This window comes from Primulina tabacum, chromosome 11 (assembly GCF_025594145.1).
Source record: "Primulina tabacum isolate GXHZ01 chromosome 11, ASM2559414v2, whole genome shotgun sequence".
In the NCBI taxonomy this organism is placed as follows: Eukaryota; Viridiplantae; Streptophyta; class Magnoliopsida; order Lamiales; family Gesneriaceae; genus Primulina; species Primulina tabacum.
In genome coordinates, this window is record NC_134560.1 from 4,131,565 (window position 1) to 4,150,843 (window position 19,279).

Below are 19,279 nucleotides of genomic sequence, written 5' to 3' on the forward strand. Positions count from 1 at the left end.
ACAGGAGGAACGCCTCGCAGCCCAGGCCTTTTACGACTCAAACAGTCATTACACTTTCCAGCTTGCAACGACTCAAACAAGCGAGGCGCCTCCGAAAAAATGGAGCACTTCATCCTTATTTTCGTTTTTTAACATTCCTAACTATTAGTTTTATCAACTTCTAAATTTATTATTAAATATCTCTAATAAATGCAAACATCATTACCAGAAACAGATCTTATACAAGGTATTATTATTATTTATTTATGTTAATATTGGAATTTAGACCTAATTCAAATTCAGAAGTTAGCCAAAGAGACAGGATTATCCAAATCCATATATACATGCAACATTCCCCTTATGCACAATAATGAAAATTCAGAGCTTAAAATTTACAAGACAATGGGTGGCTTAATTATGAGCAGTTCAATAAATAACGGTGAAACCTGGGCCGAGATTGGAACATGTATATGATATGATATTAACTTTGAGACTTAAGATGTAGGATAATATGGTGTTTTATATATATATATATGTATGTATGTATGTATGTATAATTAATATAAAGCATAATAAAAATATATAAACAGTGAAATAATCACATCACATTATTATAATGAGGTGGCATAGACTTTTTTTATATAATAACATGATATTATTCAAATATATATACAATAAATAAACAGCAACACAATAAAAATATATAAGCAGTGCAATAATATAATCACATCACGTCATTATAATGATGTGTCATAAACTCCTTTTATATAATAACATGATATTATATATTAAATATATACACAATAAAAATAAATAAACAGTCAAATAAATATCCTTTTTTTCGTATATTGTTATCTTTTTCTTGTGTTTTGGAGCTTGAAAAAATATGGAGAACCAAACCTTCGAGTATCTTGCTGATAACATGTTAAAATTAAAAATTTAAGGTAAAAAATAAAAATCTCAAACTCACAAAATATATTAAACCACACACTTTATAAAATCTTGTCAACTCAATTGTGTGTTTTCTTCACAAATTGAGATACCTATTTATAAAATTTCTTTGGAAATAATCCAAAAATAAATATATCATTACATATATCATCACACACTAATTTTCAATATTTACAACTCTTACTTTCAACATTCAATAATTTCAACTCCTATTTTCACCTGTTAGAGATTTGATGAGAATTTTACCTGTAATGCAAGAGGGTAGATATTTGATAAGATTTTTACCTTTAATGCAAGACAATATCTGATCATTTTGGGCCAAATGGTTAATGGACATGGCAATATATATCTAATGATCTCGAGACGGACTTAATTTCATGAACGAAATTGGCTTTTATTGTACTTTCGACTCAACTAATTAATCCATCTCTAAACCCACATTTTTTTCAATTTTTTGTTGTTGGTTAAAATCCCACCCTCGTGCGATCACGTATTAGTAATTATTTCAAAAAGTGCAAAGCCAAAATAAAAAGAAGAAGCAAAATATCTTGGCTACGCACGGCCGTATGTACTATCCGTCCCAAAATATCTAGCTAGCTAGCTAAAATACATTAATATATAATTTACAATTGATACATCAATATAATATTATATATTAGGCAATTAATTTAGCATCGTATTCGTGTGTATGACACAACACATTACCCCTCTATATATGCAGAAAACTTCATCTTCAGTCAACTTCAAACAAGGTTTAATCGATCGGGACACTTGCTCAAGAGACATAATACGCAGTATTATTACACTTCTGATCTAACTTCGGATTCACTGCGATTGTAACACGTCCCTAACTTCGAATTCGTTGCGATTCTTGACAACAATATCGTACATGTGCATAGATTTGAATTTGTTGAAGTCTTTTGGGAGTGAGATGAGGTGAATCGTGGATCTTTTATGGAACTGGAGCAACTCCGGATCTCCGTGATAGTACCTCTCCCAACCGAGTGACAACAGTTTCCTTTCCAAGACTCCGTAAGATGTAATGACCTCTGCAGAAGGGATATGAACTAGGGTTTTCCGGCAGTCTCCGAAGTTTTCGACTAGCCGGACCACACCATTCTTGAAAACCCAAACACCAGACATTGGATATATTTTCTTGGCTTTTGGAGATGGGATTTCGATATGGGCTGCATGAGTTTATATAGGAGATGCTAGCTTGCTAGCAACTTTGTCATGGTGGATGGCACCAATACCAAGTTTATATGACATAATTGACAGTGAAATAAATTATGTATGATTAATTTGAAATCAATTGATTTCGATTATAGTTTTATTATTAATATTGAAACAATAGATAAAATCTCAAATCTATATCTTGTTTACATATTAGTTGCATAAAATAAAATGAACTTTAAATACCTCGATTATTGAGTGAACTTGAAATCCATCCTCATTAACCTGAAACACTATACAAACATGCAAGATGTGGATTTAAAGATATTACTTCTCTAAAATTACAAAAATACATTTGAAATCCATAGATTTGAAATTGATCGATCCAAGTACAACTTTATATCATTTGCATATCTTGTTCTGCTAGCTAGTCTTCTACACCTCCTTGACTATAACTAGGGTAAGACTCGGAGAAATTATTTGGCAAGTAATTGGAGGCCGGATTGTAATAGTGGATAGATTGGGCCCAGCTGAAACGGGTACGGGCATGGTCAAGATTGAGAGAGTCAGAATACTTCTCGAATCATGATTGGTCAAAGTTTACGTAAAATAATTCGATTTAAAATATATATTTTTAACTATTAGTCGGATAAATTTCTCCAATTAAGTAACTTTGGATTATAATTTTAAAAGTTAATTTTTTTATTACTATAAAATTCTTGAACTTCTGGAGCACTGTTTGGAAGAAACAGTAATATTATGATCGGATTGAGAAGAATCCGACATCTTTATTCGCTTCTTTATAAATTGAGCCCGTCCATTCGGATGAAGGAATCTTTCAAAATACTTGAAAATTCTCATCGGAAATTTCCAATATTAAAAGAGAGGTTAAGAGAAAAAGACACTGTCGGCAATGCAAGAATTTATCTGAGAATATTGGGTATCTTAAGGAATGTAACAGCTGACATTTGTGATCTAAGGATTTTTGAGGAGATTAAAGATTATGGGATTTCTTTTAGCATGAAAATAACTCATGCCATTGATCAGTCTGATTTCAAAATTTAGTTATGTGACTCGGATTCGCGAAGCAGTTGAATAATAATAAATGGGACTGGAAATTAATTAGGACGGGGAAAATTATATTTTTGGTCTTATAATATACATGTTTTTCAATTTTGAGTAGGTCTTTTATGAGACGGTCTCACGAATCTTTATCTATGAAACTGGTGAACACTACCGATATTCACAATAAAAAGTAATACTCTTAGCATAAAAAGTAATATTTTTTCATGGATGACTCAAATAAGAGATCCGTCTCACAAAATACAACCCGTGAGACCGTCTCACACAAGTTTTTGCCTTCAATTTTTTGTTCTTTTTTCCGTCAATTTATGGTCTTAGTCCGCTCATTTGCACTTTTTCCCGTTTTAGCGGCCATTTTCATCCGAGTGCCGACATGGTTCCGAAAAATGCTGACATGGTGATAGCATGACTGACATATCCGATTCTACGTCAGTATTAAGTGAAAATGATTAAAATCGAAAAAAAAATTCTTGATTAATGAACTAAGACTGTTAATTGATCGATAACATGAACAAAAATAATTAAAAAAAAACATGCAAGTTAAATGGCTAAAATTTAATTTACCCAATCAGCGTATGATTGATCACATGAAAAAAATAAATATAAAACTTTAGACTTTCTTAATTCATGTTGACTGTATCTGTCCCGAAACTCTGGTGAGGGCGAAGCGCGCGACATGTTTATTATATTTTACTAGCATGTATGTTGGTGTAACACCCAAAACATGATGTCAGTAGCCAGATAGCTCGATTCAGACAACAGATTGATTTGGAAAATACGTACAAGTTCAAGAATTGGTAAATTGGTAGGGCCATAAGAAAATGGATTGCCGTATTTCATGGTGAATTTTGATCATTATATGGATAGATCGATCCATTGGTTTAGTGTAGATTTAAATAAGTTACATATAATCTATCGACAGCGAAAAAAAATAAAAAATCAGTTGTTTTACAAGTTGACTGATGTTCATGGATTGGATGACAATAAGTTTTTCGATTAGATATGTTTTAAGAAGTTCGACGAAATTCAAGGGACACGTACGTACAAAAATATCAATAAAAGTTCGGAACAAGGTTAGAAAATCGGGCGAAACATATGGGGTTGCGAGAAAGATTGTTGGCTTTTGATTTTATCCCAAAAATGTGAAGTGTGATGGCAGGCATTGTAGGGATCATCGGATGCAAATTTCCCAAATAATAGAAAATTTTTCTAGAGTGCCTCGTGAAGCAATGGTCCTATGACCGGGCCTGACCCGACCAATGCCCAACATTGTTCTTGTCAAGACAAAGATTTTGGTTTTGGACCCACCGCATCCCGTCAAATTGTAAAAATATATCACACACAATATCTAATTGTGTTCGCGTATAGATTAATTAAGCTCCTGAATGTTATGAAATTAATATTCGGGGGTGTTCGAGCTGTTACATGATTAAAAAAGTCGAATTCAAATTACCATCAGGTAACTACCTTGATGATACTACCATAACACTTGGTGTTATTATATATATATTTTGTTACATTAGCACTGTCATCATTAATATTAATCACATGCAGGATATGGATTCTTGGATACAAGATTGAGGTACTATCATATGGATACCATCCCATTAACCCACAACCTACAATAAACATGTTTAATTATATATAAATAGAACTTAGTATAAATTCAAATTTTAATTTTTTCTGATTTCGAATTAGATATATAGTTTAATCTTGTAGCTAGCCCATCGATAATTACGTGTATACATGTAGCTAGAGCTATGGATATCGTATATATACACATAGAATAGTTGCGTAATCCATTGGAATAGTTGAGGTGTAAATGAAGAATACGCACGCATTAGATAATGCTATGTAGCTTTGTTTGTATAGTGATAGATGCGGTCAAATGTTAGGGTGTTGATGCCTTCGAAAGGATAGCTGCAGGTAGGGGTGATCATTCGGTCAGTTTGGTTACCGACCGAACCGAATTAGCAATAACAGAATCGATCCGAAATATTTATCAATAACCGAACCGATCGAATTAATTTTCATAACCGATGAAAACCGAAATGAATTAAAATCGATTAATTCGGTCGGTAACCGAATTAACCTATTAGCTTTAAAAAAAATTGTGATTTAAATTTAATTATATATGTAATTTTTCTTAAACACTACAGTCTACATAAATGCATAAAAATATAAAATCAAATACATCACAAATGTATAAGTTTTGTTTGAATACAATTAATACGTACATGTTTTTTTTATAAATATATAACATAGACGGGCATCGTCTCGACCGGTGACGAGAGATAGGTGGGCGACGGATGAAGTCAATAGTGTAGAATAGAGAAGTGAGAACGAGAAAGCCAAAGCGTTTAGAATTAGATCAGAATTAGGGTTGATTTTAAAATTAAAAATTTAAATATATAAAAATTGATAAATAATAAAAATTTATTAAATAATAGTATTTATTATATCGGTTAATTCGGTTAACCAATTTCAAAATTTTTAAAACCGTAACCGAACCGAATTAACCGAATTTTTTTAATTTGAAAAGCGAATTTCCAAAATAACCGAACCGAATTTTCGAATTGGCTCGGTTCGATCGGTTTAACCGAAATCTTGCTCACCCCTAGCTGCAGGTTATCTAATTAGGCTTATGCTTTCAAAAGCTTTTTTTAAAAAATCATTTTTTTTAAAGCAATTTTTGTAATCACACAACGCTTGTGAGATCGTCTCACAATTCAATTTTGTGAACGGATTTTCGATACGATTTATCTATGAAAAATATTATTTTATGTCGAAAGAAATTATTTTTGAATGTAAATTAAAAGTATTATTTTTTGTTAGTTATATTACGAAGAAATATTGTGCAATGTACGTTTATTTGAGTGAAAAAAATTATTTTTTATGTCAAATGTATTTTTCACTACATATATAGACTGAGCCGACTCGTCTCATGAATATAGATATGCGAGACCGTTAACCTACTCTTTTAACCAAATAATATATTTTTAAGCAAATTAATATCATTAAAGAAAAATTGCTTTTAGTTCATTAGTTTCTCAAACCAAACTCCTAAAACTTTAATAAAAAAAAAATCTATGTATGCTCACTATTAAAACTTGATTCTATATTGGATATAATTATGAGAATGATAAAGAAAAGGAATGTACATTTCCCAGGATTAACTATGCATAAGCTATATAAACATGAAAACCATTTTAATTATAAATTGCATCATTTTATGATTTTAGGGTCTGGCATGAGTGGTGGGTGGGTCTTATCTATCTTCGAAAATCTTGTCCATGCAAACCGTTGTGATATATGGTACATGAAAATAATTTTGTGGAGAATTTTAGAGTATGTTTGGATCGAGAGATTTGGAGTCATATATTTCAAATCCTTTTGGTTGTTTGAAATTATTCCTGTTTGTTAATTTATATAGATCTAATGATAAATCCGCTGAATTTGAACTAAACCCGAAATAGATATAATTTCAAATATGTTCTTGAAATCTCTCGTTTCAAATCAAATTATTCCATCTAAACACAACCTTAACAAAAAAAAAAAAAAAACTTGCATCAGATGTGGGCTCATATGCCGGCCACTAACTAGCTGAAAATTCTTCTCACAAAATTAATAAAACATAATTCGGTAAATAAAATAGTAGTATATGATTCTTTGAAATATAGCACACTCAAACACATTAATGTGTGTGTGTATCGCTTTTTCAAAAGAAATACACTTTATTTATAAAATATTTATTAAATACATAATAATGATCGGTCTATAAGTAAGAATAAGAGAAATGAAGAGATACATTTGACTTCGGGCCTCTAAAATTTGTAGAAAAGAACCAATTGTATTTAGTATATCAATAATGTGAAAATGAATTCAATATTACGGCTTATTTATTTTTATATTCTCGTGTTTTCACTGTAACGAAAAAATTTAAAATATTTTCACACTTAATAAATAAAGTAGGTTTCTTATGAGACTGGTCTCACGAATCTTTATCTGTGAGATGGGTCAACCCCAACGATATTCACAATAAAAAATAGTACTTTTTCATGGATGATCAAAATAAGATATCTGTCTCGCAAAATACGATCCGTGAGACTGTCTCACACAAGTTAATTTTTACCTAATAAATAACTAGCAATTATGCACTCGCAATGCATGTGTAACGTAAATAAAACATATATGTGTGACATTTTATGTCAAACACGAGAATTTTAAGGGTAGCGACGAATTTACAGTCAATGAATCAAAAGATATAGATTGTACCGAAAATATTGTAATCTGAAGGACAAATTCAATTTCGTTAACTATTATAAAAATATTTTCTATTAAATAGGAACTGCTGCACTCTCGATCCCATTGGTTTACCCAACTTCCAACAAAAGTCCCAAATTGTCGTAAAATGCATGCATAGAACTGAGATATATATATATGTATATATATGGGACACATGCAGTTATATGAGTTTTATATATGTTGAGTTGGCATCAGCAGGGCGGAGCCACAGTGCTTTTCACCCGGACTGGTTCAAAATTTTTTTAAAAAAATTATATGTAAATTTTTGTATAATTTTGGATAAATTTGATATTAGCCCAGGTAGATAAATTTAAAATATTAAAGGATTTTAGAGTTTAAAATTCTAGTCCAGATAGAATTGAATTCCAGGCTCCATCACCTAAATAATATTTTTCTGTATCCCAATCAGTAGACAACGAGATGCCACGTGATCTACCCAACATTTACATTCAAGCTTCTTAATTTATATAATATATATAAAGTATATATTAATTAATTCATCAAATGGGAAAAATAAATATTTATTTTTCTTTTAAAAAAAAGTTTATCGATGTTAGTAAACTCCTCTATAAGAGGCAGAGATCATTTGACTCAGACGACTCACGGGAGATGACAACAAACACCGACGTCGTAACATACCCCACCATAATAGGTATTCTCTAATCGAAACCCTGCACACTTTATCCAACATGCTTCGCTGTTATGTTGAGTAAAAGTGGAAATATAAAAGAGATATAAAGGAAATGGTCTAGAACAACATTTGTACAAGCGCATGTGAACGTGAACAACCCCTTTGGAAAAGCCAGATTTTGATTCTTTGTGTGTTCCATGCATGTATTATGAGATATTTTGAGTATTTCTTATGTTCAGAAAATAAAATTGATAAAACGACGAGCGCTCGATCTATTTTGAATAGACATAAAACGTAAATGTTTATTTAATCGTTTAAATGAAAGGCAACTAACTGCCTTGAGTTGTCATCGATTAGTTAATTAGCTGTCGCTGGAACTTGAAATGTTAAACTTCAAGATATTTTGGGACAAGATATTTTATGTATGTCAATATCAAAGTTGAATATATGGCCCGCATTGGCTGGTAATGGTACATGCACGAATATATACGTATATATTATGGGGATTGGGACTGATAATAAAGCAATAATTATAAATCTTGCTTTGAGAATTTATGTCGCCTTCTGTGAAGATTTTATCCACATACAGATAATATATAAATAGTTTAAAAAATGAGAAAATTGTCTGAGAAATATATATAATTGACTAGTTGATTTGTTTTATAGTAGTTTTTACATGAGACGATCTCACGAATAGACGGAACGATCCGATCTATATCTTAAGTGAAAACTAATGTTTTTGACATAAAAATTATATTTTTTTTATTTGTCGGGTCGGGTAGAAAATTTGTCGCGCAAAATTGACTCGTTAGACAATTTTATATGAGTTTTTGCGTTTTTTAATGGTGTGTGTGTTTTACAACGAATGAATATTTTTACATCATATTGTTCTCAGGATCGTGCTCTTTGCGATTTCGAATTATCTCGGTGTATCAGGAATTTCGGTAGATCAATGACTCATATTTAGTCAAGTACAAGGTCAAGGATATCAACAAACTGAGATTAATATATATGTTAAATTTTCCTGATAACTATTGTGTGTGAATCTTCATTTTATTCTATGGAAATAATTAATACAAGTTTTAAAAGATTTAAATTGTAGACAATTCACAAATCTTTGCATCCATAAGTTTAAGCTCTCTTCACCATATGAGATTGAAGATTTAATATTCTGTTGATACATGCATATTGTTTCATCAGATCAAAGACTAATTCTAATCCGTTATCAGGACCAAAATTTATCATTTGAACTCATTGATCGATCACATCTTATATACAATTATTCGAAAATTAATTGAGCCATCACATTTTCAAGTTAAGTTTATTATGATTCCTTGTGACTCATAGAAAGTATTTGTCTTTATATTGAAAAATATAATATCAAAATCGTAAAAAAACAAAAAATTATAATCACAAGGGATTTACTAACAACATGCCCAACAGCTGTTTGAGTTAGATTCCTTTTTCTAGCCTTCGTTTGTATTTTATTTTTCATTCTCGTCTCCAATTTTAAGTAATTTCTTTCCTTTGAATGTATAAGTGGGCAGCAATGCATCAGCTTCACTCTACAGTGCAACATGCTAGTTTAAGTTCCTATTTACCAAAATAGAACAAAATTTCACTACTTGTCCACTTTGTATATAGCCAACACTTTCTCATTTCTACAAAATTTATTCCTCGTACAAAGACACTACGAAAACGCAAATATAGACACAGATGAATAGGGTAGTTCATTCTTGGTCATTTTTTGTTTTGTTTTTGACCTCGGGAAACGAGGCAACAAACTGGACAATCTTTTGAACCTGTGTAACATCAACACGAAAACGACCAGCAATCTGAGCGATATCCATCGGGCCATCATGGTCCTCGGCCTTGCCTTCATACAGCAGGATGATTTCCCTTAGCTGTGATACATTCAGGGTTCCAGGAGAAGCAGGCCTCTCCTCATATCGGCTGGAATCTTGGGTAGTATTCCTTAATTTTGGCAAAGGCCTTTTGTATTTCTCCACCACAGAGGCCTGTGAAAGAAAAACCGGTATTTGAGTAACTTGATCAAGGTGTGTTGTAATCAGGCTTGCCCTTAATTAAATGGATTTAATTGGAAAAAATATTAGGACAAGTGACTCCGCCTTTGAATCCTAATAAAATCCAAATACCATGCCAGTGCTAGTGTCAGTGTTGTTTCTTGTGATATAGTCAGTTGAAACTAGAGATTGTATGGGTAAGGTGATGTTCAGTGGAAACTAAAGGGGTTTTAATCGGTCTCAATACATCACAAATCCGAAAAATTATACCTCTTGCAGTAAAAATTGCACTATTGCGAATTTGGTTGATAGATCGAACACAAAATGCAAAATCCTTATTTCCTCTATAATGACAAAAGAAAGGAGATGAAGTAAAGGCATCACGATGTCACTAACAATTAAAAGGACAAAAATATTTCAACGGAAAATATTTGCATGCTAAATGTCTTATGCAGTGCCATTCTTTCTATTTTGCATAGGAGCAATATATACAACAATATTATATTATGCATTAACAGTTGTTCCTAGAATGGCACAGAACAAGCCATCAGGAAAAATCACTAAATGCCATTGGTAACAGGAACTACTACTAGATAATTCTAGGGTCATTTCCACAAATTGTTCGCAAGACCACTACAAATAAACTTCCGCACGTTCTCTATCCTAGCCAAGCTCTTGAGTTCTTGTCAACAACAACATGAGCTGATGATCAAGGTTTCACAATAGCTTTGTCCATATGGAAATTTGGGTACATAGGAATGTTTCTCAGGCAAATGAAAATCCCACTTAGAATTTGATAAATGCATCGATTGTCACAGGCTTGGCTCAGGAAAATATCCTTCGGACATTGCATGCAAGCATCATTGAAAATTCAAATGAAACTTCCACAAAAATGAAGCTAGTGAGCTTATCTATGTACCAATCAAAATGGCAGATTCTTCCTGATCACAAAACCTCAGTACCATGGGGAGTATTCGGAGATTGACCTTCTTAATTAATCATCTAAATCGGGAAAAAAGCCAATCAAATGGTTCCAACAAAAACCTTATCACTTTTCCATACATTTCAAGATGATAATCACAAAAGATATTGAATAAAAAAGAACGAGGTACAACATGAAGTAGTGACTTCTAAGGTGTCAAGGTAGGAAAATAAAACAAATCTCAATCCTATGAAACAAGAAAAGCAACGTTTTCTTCTCTCAATCCTACAAAATGAAAGTTCCAACAAATGACTCGAAGGAACAAAGAAGTAACTTAAGAATGACTTTGGGAATGCAAAGTTTGCATCTTTAAGAAAATCTTGAAAAAATCTAAACTTCTATTCAATTGGAGTGCTCAACTAGGTGAGAATAAATTACGCAATCAGTAGAATCAAATTCCCATCTTTCAAAAAGTACTAAAAGAACTATCGATGAACAGAATACAAAAACTATCAGGAGTATTTATAAATACATACAGCAAATAAACCAGCAAATGGAGGAGTACTGAGTTCTAGAACCTCACCTCCCCCATCTCAAGCTTCCCTCCAGGCTTGGGTCGAATTCTTCCCACCATTTGACTAAGCATAACATCGTATTGTGGATCACGATCTTCAAGCACATTGTCGCTATTCACTCTCGATGCACCTCCTGAACATATCCATATTTGGAAATAGCAAATTCATTAAAACAACCAAATCACTAGAAAGCTTTTACGAATATAAATTTCAGAACATTTTCAGTAAATTAGCTACTCAATTAAATTACCAGAGTCAGAAGTGACGCCAGAATTCAAGGGTTCCTGGTTGATGGGAGCAGCTGGTGGCCGGCGTTCAATGGGCTTGCTCAGAGATGAGGGAGACGGCGTCGTATCAACTCTGGACCCGCCGATCCTTCCAGTAGCTCGACGGAGTGCCTGACCCATTAATCTTCTTTCCAAATCCACCCTTCCTTTTCTGAAAATTTATTTTCCCACCCCAACTTCATCGTCTCCCACGTCTAATAATAATGGGCCAGCTTCCAATGGGCCTAATCGTTGTGCTAATAGAAATATCAAAGGATAGAGACACATGGGCTGTTCGTTTGACTTTCAGCCCAATACATTATCGTCTTCCAAATCTATTTGAACCAAGTCGCTGATGGAATAAGAATCATCCACTCGAGCTGGTCATCGATAATCCAATTGATCCTCTCATAACTAGAAAAGAAATAATTGATGAATTATTGCATACTGCGTTCATTTATCAAATATATCCTAAAAAGATAGATAAAGCTTTATTAGATTCAATCTAAAAAGTAGTTTTCACAATTTTAAATATAAAAAATTATTCAAAAATATATTTCAAAATGTTTCTTACAAATAAAATATTTATTTAAATGAAACTACAATATCATGATCAAACCGTTCTTTAAAAGATATCTAGTTGGAATACGTTTAGAAAAAAATTGTTATTTTTTTACATAAAATTTATTATATAATGAAATCATGAATTTCTAGATTTTATGATAATAATTACTGGAGTAGGTCTTTTGTGAGACGGTCTCACGAATTTTTGTCTGTGAGAAGGGTCAATCCTACCGATATCCACAATAAAAAGTAATACTCTTAGTATAAAAATTAATATTTTTTCATGGATGACCCAAATAAATATCTATCTCACAAAATACGATCCATAAAACCGTGTCTCACAAGTTTTTGCCTAATTACTTTATCAAACAAGTTAGCACATCACTTCGTATTTTTATTATAACTATTGATATAGAAAATGGAGAATATCCAATACTAACTACTATTTGGTCAAATCATTTTCATTGGGTTCAAGTCCAATAACATCGGCGTCCTTTTATGCTTCATTTGAAAATAATTGGGCTCACTTATTGGGCTTAATCCAATGTCTGGAAAATTTTGCAGCCCGACGAGTCTGCTCCCCGACGACGTCGTTTTTTGCCAACATTTGTTCGAAAATCCAAAATGCTGCGTTCTGGATTTCTGAAACAGTTGCTATCTCTCCGTCTTTGCCGAAGTGGGTTGATTGTTCGTGTATGAATTTTGTTTTATCTGAGGCTGTAAATTTACATCGCGAGTTCTGTTTATTGGGAATGATGTTTTGGGACTGCTGAAACTTGTCAAATTGTTACCCGGTGGAATTTCTTTTTAACAGTATCCAGTCGATATGTGGAGAATCTTTCTTAGTTTGTTGTCAGATTGGGGAATGAACTTATTTTGGGTTACCATGGAAAATATTTATTCACTAAATTTAACTTCCATCTTCTCTAATCACTCATTCCTATCTTGCTTTTGTTTCAGGATGCTCGGCTTGAGGCATTCTCTGGCAATTTTCGGTACAGGATTGGAACCTGTTCAGTTTTCGAAGAACAGCTGCCGAAATCTTGTGGTAAGCTTTCCCATCAACGAGGACATGTTCTCAGTTTCTGCAAAAACTGTGAGCGCCCACTTCTCCAGTACTCTGCATTATGAGTATTATTTTGTTGAAAGTCAAACATGTTTGAATGTTTCGTTGCTCCGATACTGCATTAGTTTACTTAGTGTGGTATGTTACTTATTTGTTTTCTGGTATTCTTTTTGTGCACTCTTATCCCATGAAATCAGTCGGAAGGTCAAGAAAATTAAGTGGACGTGTGCTGTTTAATGACCTTAAGTGAAGTTTATTGGATACTCTGGTTAAGTGGAAAATGCACTCGGTGTTTGTGTGATTTTCAAATTCCCCGTATGGCCGTATATAAATAGGAAAATTTCTCACTGGGATGAAAATAAGACCAACCATAACTATAACGTACAGAATAATCAACTGGACAGAGCCAAAATTCGGCGAAGTTCAGTTTGTGGCAGGGAAATGGTTTTGAGGAAATATTTGGTTTAGCTTGTGTTGAATTTGGAACTAAAAAGCATGTTTGTAGGGCTTCTAGCAAGAATATGAAGATTTGCCTGTTTTTCTACAAAAAAGAATGTTGATTGAATTCCTTTAGATCTGATACATATCCTTGAATTAGTGTGTGTGTGTATATATGATGAACAAGTAGTCTCTCTACAATCCCGTGTATTGACAGATGTCTCACATTACTGATAAATTTTTCAGCAATGTGGTGCTAAGGGTCCTCGACCAAGGTATCCCCGTGTCTGGAAAACCAAAAAGAGAATAGGGACCATTTCAAAGTCCCTGAAGCTTATTGAGTGTGTAAGTTTTTCTCCGTTGTAAGATATAATGCTTGGCAACAAGTATGTTTGATCTTCTCGTGACATTGTAAGTTGTTCTCTTTTTCTTGCCAGCCAGCACTTTGAACAAAAAAAATAGTGATTTTTTCCATTGGATCATTGTAGATTAAGGGATTATCAAATGTCAAAGAGGAGGTGTATGGTGCACTTGATTCCTTTATTGCATGGGATTTAGAATTCCCCCTGATTACAGTGAAGAAAGCTTTGAAAAGCCTTGAAAATGAAAAGGAGTGGAAGAGAATAATTCAGGTATGTAAATACACATTTTAATGTCTCTCTGAGAATAATTCAGGTATATAAATGCACATTTTAGTCTCTCTCTATTAGTTGCTTGACATAACTTGATCTTACTGCACATTGGAGCACAGGTAACAAAATGGATGTTAAGCAAAGGTCAAGGGCGAACAATGGGAAGCTATTACACTTTGCTGAATGCTTTGGCAGAGGATGAACGACTTGATGAAGCTGAAGCTCTCTGGGGGACACTATTTTCTGAAAACTTGGAAAGCATGCCCCGTATCTTCTTTCAAAGGATGATCTCAATCTATTATCATAGAGACATGCATGATAAGATGTTTGAGGTACCTCCTATTCTGCAATTCCTAACTGACCCAAAAAATTTAAAATTTATACAGTTTTCGTGAAAAAATTAAATATGAACCCTACTCTCTTAAAAATGCATTATATTTCCATCTCGACTACATAGATGAGATTGAATTTGGCTAATTTGCATCAAATGCACTGTAATTGTATAATATTTACGTCTTCATAAAGTATTGAGTTTTCAAGGAATCAGACATATGTCTAGATTTGCTTCTCTAAAAGAATCTTCTTTTCAAATTTAGATATTTGCTGACATGGAAGAGCTCGGCGTTCGACCCACTATGCCGGTCGTTAACATGGTCGGGGATGTATTCAAAAAGCTTGACATGTTGGACAAGTACCAAAAATTAAATAGAAAATATCCGCCGCCAAAATGGGAATACCGATATATTAAAGGTAAGCGTATCAGAGTCAGAGCAAAATATCTTGGTACAACAGATGATGACGGTGAGATAAGTCCTGACAAAGAAGACGATAGCGATTTAATGGATCATAATGATAATCCTGAAATTAGTTTTGATGAATGCAATGAGGTAGATAATATGTATAGCAAGTTCTAGTTTTCCTTGTTCCCTGAAGTTAGATTCTGTACTCTGTCACAAGGAATGAGTATTAGATGATCATGAGTATATTCTGATACATATAACTTTTGTTGAAATTTTTTGTATCATAGATGTATATGTTTCCACAGATTCTACTTTGTATCAAGTAATCTATCGTTATATAAGAATACTTGGTTTTATTTATGATGCATTCAATTGAATGATATCTTTTTTTTTTGTTTTGTCTAAATCTTTTTCTAGAAGATGCCTCAGTTATTTACTAACAAAAAATTAGAGGAAAAAGAGTTGGTAAAAATTAGAACTAACAGAGTAGTCGCTTTCAGTTATATAAGAAATCTTTAAATTTTCTAGTCATTGAGTTAGCATCTCTATACAAGAACAAGATATTTGGCGTGCATAATATAATTTCTTGGACCTTTAAAGATTTACACACTCCCAAGTCATACAGTTGTTTCGAATTGGAAGTGAACTCCAAGTTTTTAGCCCCAAGAAATTCCTAAAAAACATGCAACAACTTATAGAATCCAATTGAAATCAAGAAATGACAATTTCATGCCTATATTTCAGATCCATGAACTGTAAGTGTACGTTATTTTCAACTATAAAATATTCCATTTGACCGATCAAGTTCCACACTGCACCGCTAAAACCTTACTCACACTTTTCTCACCAATAGTCACAGACTAAATAGTATAAGAAATTGATAATATTGCACCTTCCACATATAAATACGTGCACAATATGTTGAAAAAGGCAGTAAGATCGAAGCATTTTCGTCATGGTTTCCCACACTCTCTCTTTAACATTACAAGATTTAATGAAAGAGGAACAGACTTTACTGTTCTCTCCTAGCAATCCTACACCTGTAGAAACCATGTTTTTATCCAACATAGATCAAGCACTAACTTTTCCGGTCGAAACAGTCTTTTTCTACGAAGTTCCTTCAAATATGACTTTATCAGATACAACTGACGTCGCGGATAAGGTGAAAAAAGCGGTGAGTGAAGTGCTTTTGAGGCCTTATTATTTCATGGCTGGAAGACTTAACTTCAATGATGAGACTAAGAGAATGGAACTTTTTTGCAATAATGCTGGAGTCATTTTTGTGAGTGCAAAATCAAGATTTTCAATCAAGGATCTGGGAAATCTTTCCTACCCGAATCCCACTTTTAGTAATCTGATTCACCGTCCCGGGCTGTATAAAAGCCTAGCAGAAACTGCTGTTTTCACTATCCAGGTAATATCACAGGACCTTCTGTCACATTTTGTGCTTGTGTATGTGAACGCATGCTCTTTTAACATGAGATAAAACGACGTGTAGGATCAAGTATTTGTTACACAAAAAGTTGTAAATAATAGTGATCCAAGCATCATGTCTCTATGAGTGTCTTACACAGGTAATCACACACGGAGAGTGGGGTTTGTTATTGGTCTCAACCATAAGTGTCAGATAGAAGATTGGAGTGATCAATGAACATTCTTCCTTTGAAATTCCATATTCTCTGATGTTTTTTCAGGTTACAAGATTTAAATGTGGTGGATTTTCAATAGGATTCATGTCGAACCATGGTGTTCTCGACGGGAAATCAGCAAGTGAAATGTTTGATAATCTTGCTTCAGTATGCAGAGGAGAAGGCTTAAAATCTCAACCCATCAAGAATGACAGAACTTGCATCAGAGCAAGAAATCCACCCCAAATTCATTATCCACATAAAGAATACGTAAAACTTGCTAAGACAGCATCCCTCGCATCATCTTTCACCTCACAGAAAAGAACATCACCATCTCCACTGATTTTCTCCGAAAAGTATGCACACAAACTCTTCTCTTTCAGTTTTGAAACGCTCAAACTATTGAAACAAAAAGCCATTTTGAAGTGCTCAACCTTTGAAGCCATTGCCGCACACATTTGGAGGGCAAGAACAAAGGCAGTATTTGATGAGAAAAACCATGATCAAGATTCAACAGTTCTCTTTGCTGTGGACATAAGGAATGAAACGACACCACCTCTACCGGATTCGTTCGCAGGAAACGCTGTAATTACAGCATTTGCAACTGCAAAAGCTCGGGATTTGATCGAAAAACCCTTATCTTTCGGGGTAGAAACCGTGAAAAAAGGGAGGGAAAGAGTGACAGATAAGTATATAAGATCAGCTATAGATTGGCTGGAAGTTCACAAAGGAATTCCAGCAACTTGTGATGGAAGTTTCTATGTGTCAGCTTGGTGGAAACTGCCATTTAAAGAGCTTGATTTTGGATTTGGAAAGCCTCGATATGGTGGTCCGATTGTGAGTGGGAATGATGAGTTTGTTCTTCTTTTATCTGATGAAAATGGGATAGGAATTAATGTGTGGATGGGTCTAAAAAAGGAGAAAATGGAGAGGTTCGAGTCTTGTGTTTTTGAGATATGAGATTGTTGGATATGCTTTGAGAAGTTGATTTGTGTTCTCTTTTTTTTCTGAACATACATATAGTGCATGGTATTTTTATCTGATTAGCTAGAAGCACGTTTTCGTGTAACTTAATAATATAATGTAATAATTTCTGCAGTCTGATGTTTAAATTTTTGTATAGGTTATTATAATTTCTTTTATGTGGTGTTACCAAAAGTTAGCATGTATAATTATTGTTAGAATTAGTCTTGTAATTTATTTTTAATATTTTTTTCGATCAGACGTTGATGTGTGTAGTGTTACATCAGCACTCTCGATGAAAAATGACGTATGTAAAACAATTCGATTTCAAAATGATATATTTGTGTTAAAACTTGAGGATAATATGATAGGATCGAAAATAAACAATTTAGACAGGTGTGAATGAATTGTTATACAAAATATATCAAATAATGTTAAATTTAAACTGTGCTAACAGTTCATGTCAATATTCTAATCATACTTAGTAATTTAAGATACTAAAATCAATTTCTAAGTTCGAAAACAAGTCAAATTACATGGTGAGCATAATAAATATAAATGCAACAGCTCACTTTACATAAGTTGACTTATCAGCACATATAACAATCTCAATAACACAAGTAAGGACGCGAGAATTTGTTTATGGAAGTTCGAATGCTAAATTACTACGTCTCCCCTTCTTCTGTTTCCAGAAAAATTTTACTAGAAAATTTGATCGGTACAATAACTTGTACAAACTCACTTCAGCTCGGTTCAAAAACCCTAATGAGCTGAAATTCCTAACATTATTTACTTCAACATGATCTGTTCAGAAACAGAATTCTGACAGTTATAATCTCATCTCTTTTGTCCATGCTGACAATTTTATTATAAAATTGAAGATAGTTTCTTTGTCTTCATAGAATGTTGACAGAATGATCTTCGAGTTGATTTGTTCTGTTCAAACAGCTTGGTTCAAGTCATGCTGATGAATAAACTCTATCTTATCGAAATAGTTGAGCAGCTCGATTTGTCTGTTCAAGAAATCTTATAACATCGTAAGTTTAGTACACTTGTAGTCTTGATCAGTTTTAGTTTAATGATATGTATTGATATAAGTTTAAGATGGATCAATTTAATTTATGATAACTAAAATTTTGATATAAATTTTATTACAAAAATAAATGCGTGATGTTATATGGGGAGATGGAAATACTGCGGATCCACTACAAGAAAACACTAGCATTTAATTAGTCACCTCTACATTCATTTTGTGACCATCTGGAACAAACCATCGCTAAGCCCGCATTTTTTAGTGGGAGTACACTTTGAAACAAAAATATATTCAAACAAAGGCGTC

At 33.1% G+C, this 19,279-nt stretch overlaps 4 protein-coding genes across 12 annotated transcripts; 2 read left to right on the forward strand and 2 right to left on the reverse strand.

Annotated features, from left to right (window-relative positions):
• Positions 1-1,576: 1,576 nt before the first annotated feature.
• On the reverse strand, positions 1,577-2,139 carry LOC142518866 (flowering-promoting factor 1-like protein 3). Its single transcript, XM_075621690.1, has one exon. It carries the CDS (start codon positions 2,071-2,073, stop codon positions 1,756-1,758), a length of 318 nt encoding a protein of 105 aa, XP_075477805.1. The 5' UTR covers positions 2,074-2,139; the 3' UTR covers positions 1,577-1,755.
• A 7,517-nt stretch (positions 2,140-9,656) lies between these two features.
• LOC142519461 (uncharacterized) lies at positions 9,657-12,103 on the reverse strand. Of its 2 annotated transcripts, none has more exons than XM_075622490.1 (3): positions 11,894-12,103; positions 11,652-11,773; positions 9,657-10,140 (listed from the first exon to the last, which is right to left on the reverse strand). In XM_075622490.1, exons 1-3 carry the CDS (start codon positions 12,048-12,050, stop codon positions 9,853-9,855), a joined length of 567 nt encoding a protein of 188 aa, XP_075478605.1. In that variant the 5' UTR covers positions 12,051-12,103; the 3' UTR covers positions 9,657-9,852. The 2 variants fall into 2 exon arrangements, with proteins under 2 accessions (XP_075478605.1, XP_075478604.1); XM_075622489.1 differs by having other exon boundaries at positions 9,664-10,140; positions 11,652-11,776; positions 11,894-12,101.
• A 929-nt stretch (positions 12,104-13,032) lies between these two features.
• On the forward strand, positions 13,033-15,709 carry LOC142519255 (pentatricopeptide repeat-containing protein At4g21190). Of its 8 annotated transcripts, none has more exons than XM_075622214.1 (6): positions 13,033-13,149; positions 13,434-13,569; positions 14,224-14,322; positions 14,466-14,609; positions 14,729-14,941; positions 15,206-15,709. In XM_075622214.1, the coding sequence occupies exons 2-6, from the start codon at positions 13,435-13,437 to the stop codon at positions 15,521-15,523; spliced, it is 909 nt and encodes a 302-aa protein (XP_075478329.1). In that variant the 5' UTR covers positions 13,033-13,149; position 13,434; the 3' UTR covers positions 15,524-15,709. The 8 variants fall into 8 exon arrangements, with proteins under 8 accessions (XP_075478329.1, XP_075478326.1, XP_075478330.1 ...); XM_075622211.1 differs by having other exon boundaries at positions 13,037-13,166; XM_075622215.1 differs by having other exon boundaries at positions 13,038-13,166; positions 13,434-13,521.
• A 466-nt stretch (positions 15,710-16,175) lies between these two features.
• Positions 16,176-18,065, forward strand: LOC142518782 (acyltransferase GLAUCE-like). Its single transcript, XM_075621597.1, has 2 exons — positions 16,176-16,763; positions 17,044-18,065. The coding sequence occupies exons 1-2, from the start codon at positions 16,305-16,307 to the stop codon at positions 17,935-17,937; spliced, it is 1,353 nt and encodes a 450-aa protein (XP_075477712.1). The 5' UTR covers positions 16,176-16,304; the 3' UTR covers positions 17,938-18,065.
• Positions 18,066-19,279: the final 1,214 nt, after the last annotated feature.

Excerpts from the sequence above, each read along its gene's own strand:
- LOC142518866 (XM_075621690.1), bottom strand. The coding sequence starts at position 2,073 with ATGTCTGGTGTTTGGGTTTTCAAGAATGGTGTGGTCCGGCTAGTCGAA.
- LOC142519461 (XM_075622489.1), bottom strand. The coding sequence starts at position 12,050 with ATGGGTCAGGCACTCCGTCGAGCTACTGGAAGGATCGGCGGGTCCAGA. Across the intron at positions 11,777-11,893 it reads TGGCGTCACTTCTGACTCTG|GAGGTGCATCGAGAGTGAAT; the intron begins GTAATTTAATTG and ends GGATATGTTCAG. Across the intron at positions 10,141-11,651 it reads GGAAGCTTGAGATGGGGGAG|GCCTCTGTGGTGGAGAAATA; the intron begins GTGAGGTTCTAG and ends TTTCTTTCACAG.
- LOC142519255 (XM_075622209.1), top strand. The coding sequence starts at position 13,300 with ATGTGGAGAATCTTTCTTAGTTTGTTGTCAGATTGGGGAATGAACTTA. Across the intron at positions 13,570-14,223 it reads TCTCAGTTTCTGCAAAAACT|CAATGTGGTGCTAAGGGTCC; the intron begins GTGAGCGCCCAC and ends TAAATTTTTCAG. Across the intron at positions 14,610-14,728 it reads AGTGGAAGAGAATAATTCAG|GTAACAAAATGGATGTTAAG; the intron begins GTATGTAAATAC and ends ATTGGAGCACAG.
- LOC142518782 (XM_075621597.1), top strand. The coding sequence starts at position 16,305 with ATGGTTTCCCACACTCTCTCTTTAACATTACAAGATTTAATGAAAGAG. Across the intron at positions 16,764-17,043 it reads CTGCTGTTTTCACTATCCAG|GTTACAAGATTTAAATGTGG; the intron begins GTAATATCACAG and ends ATGTTTTTTCAG.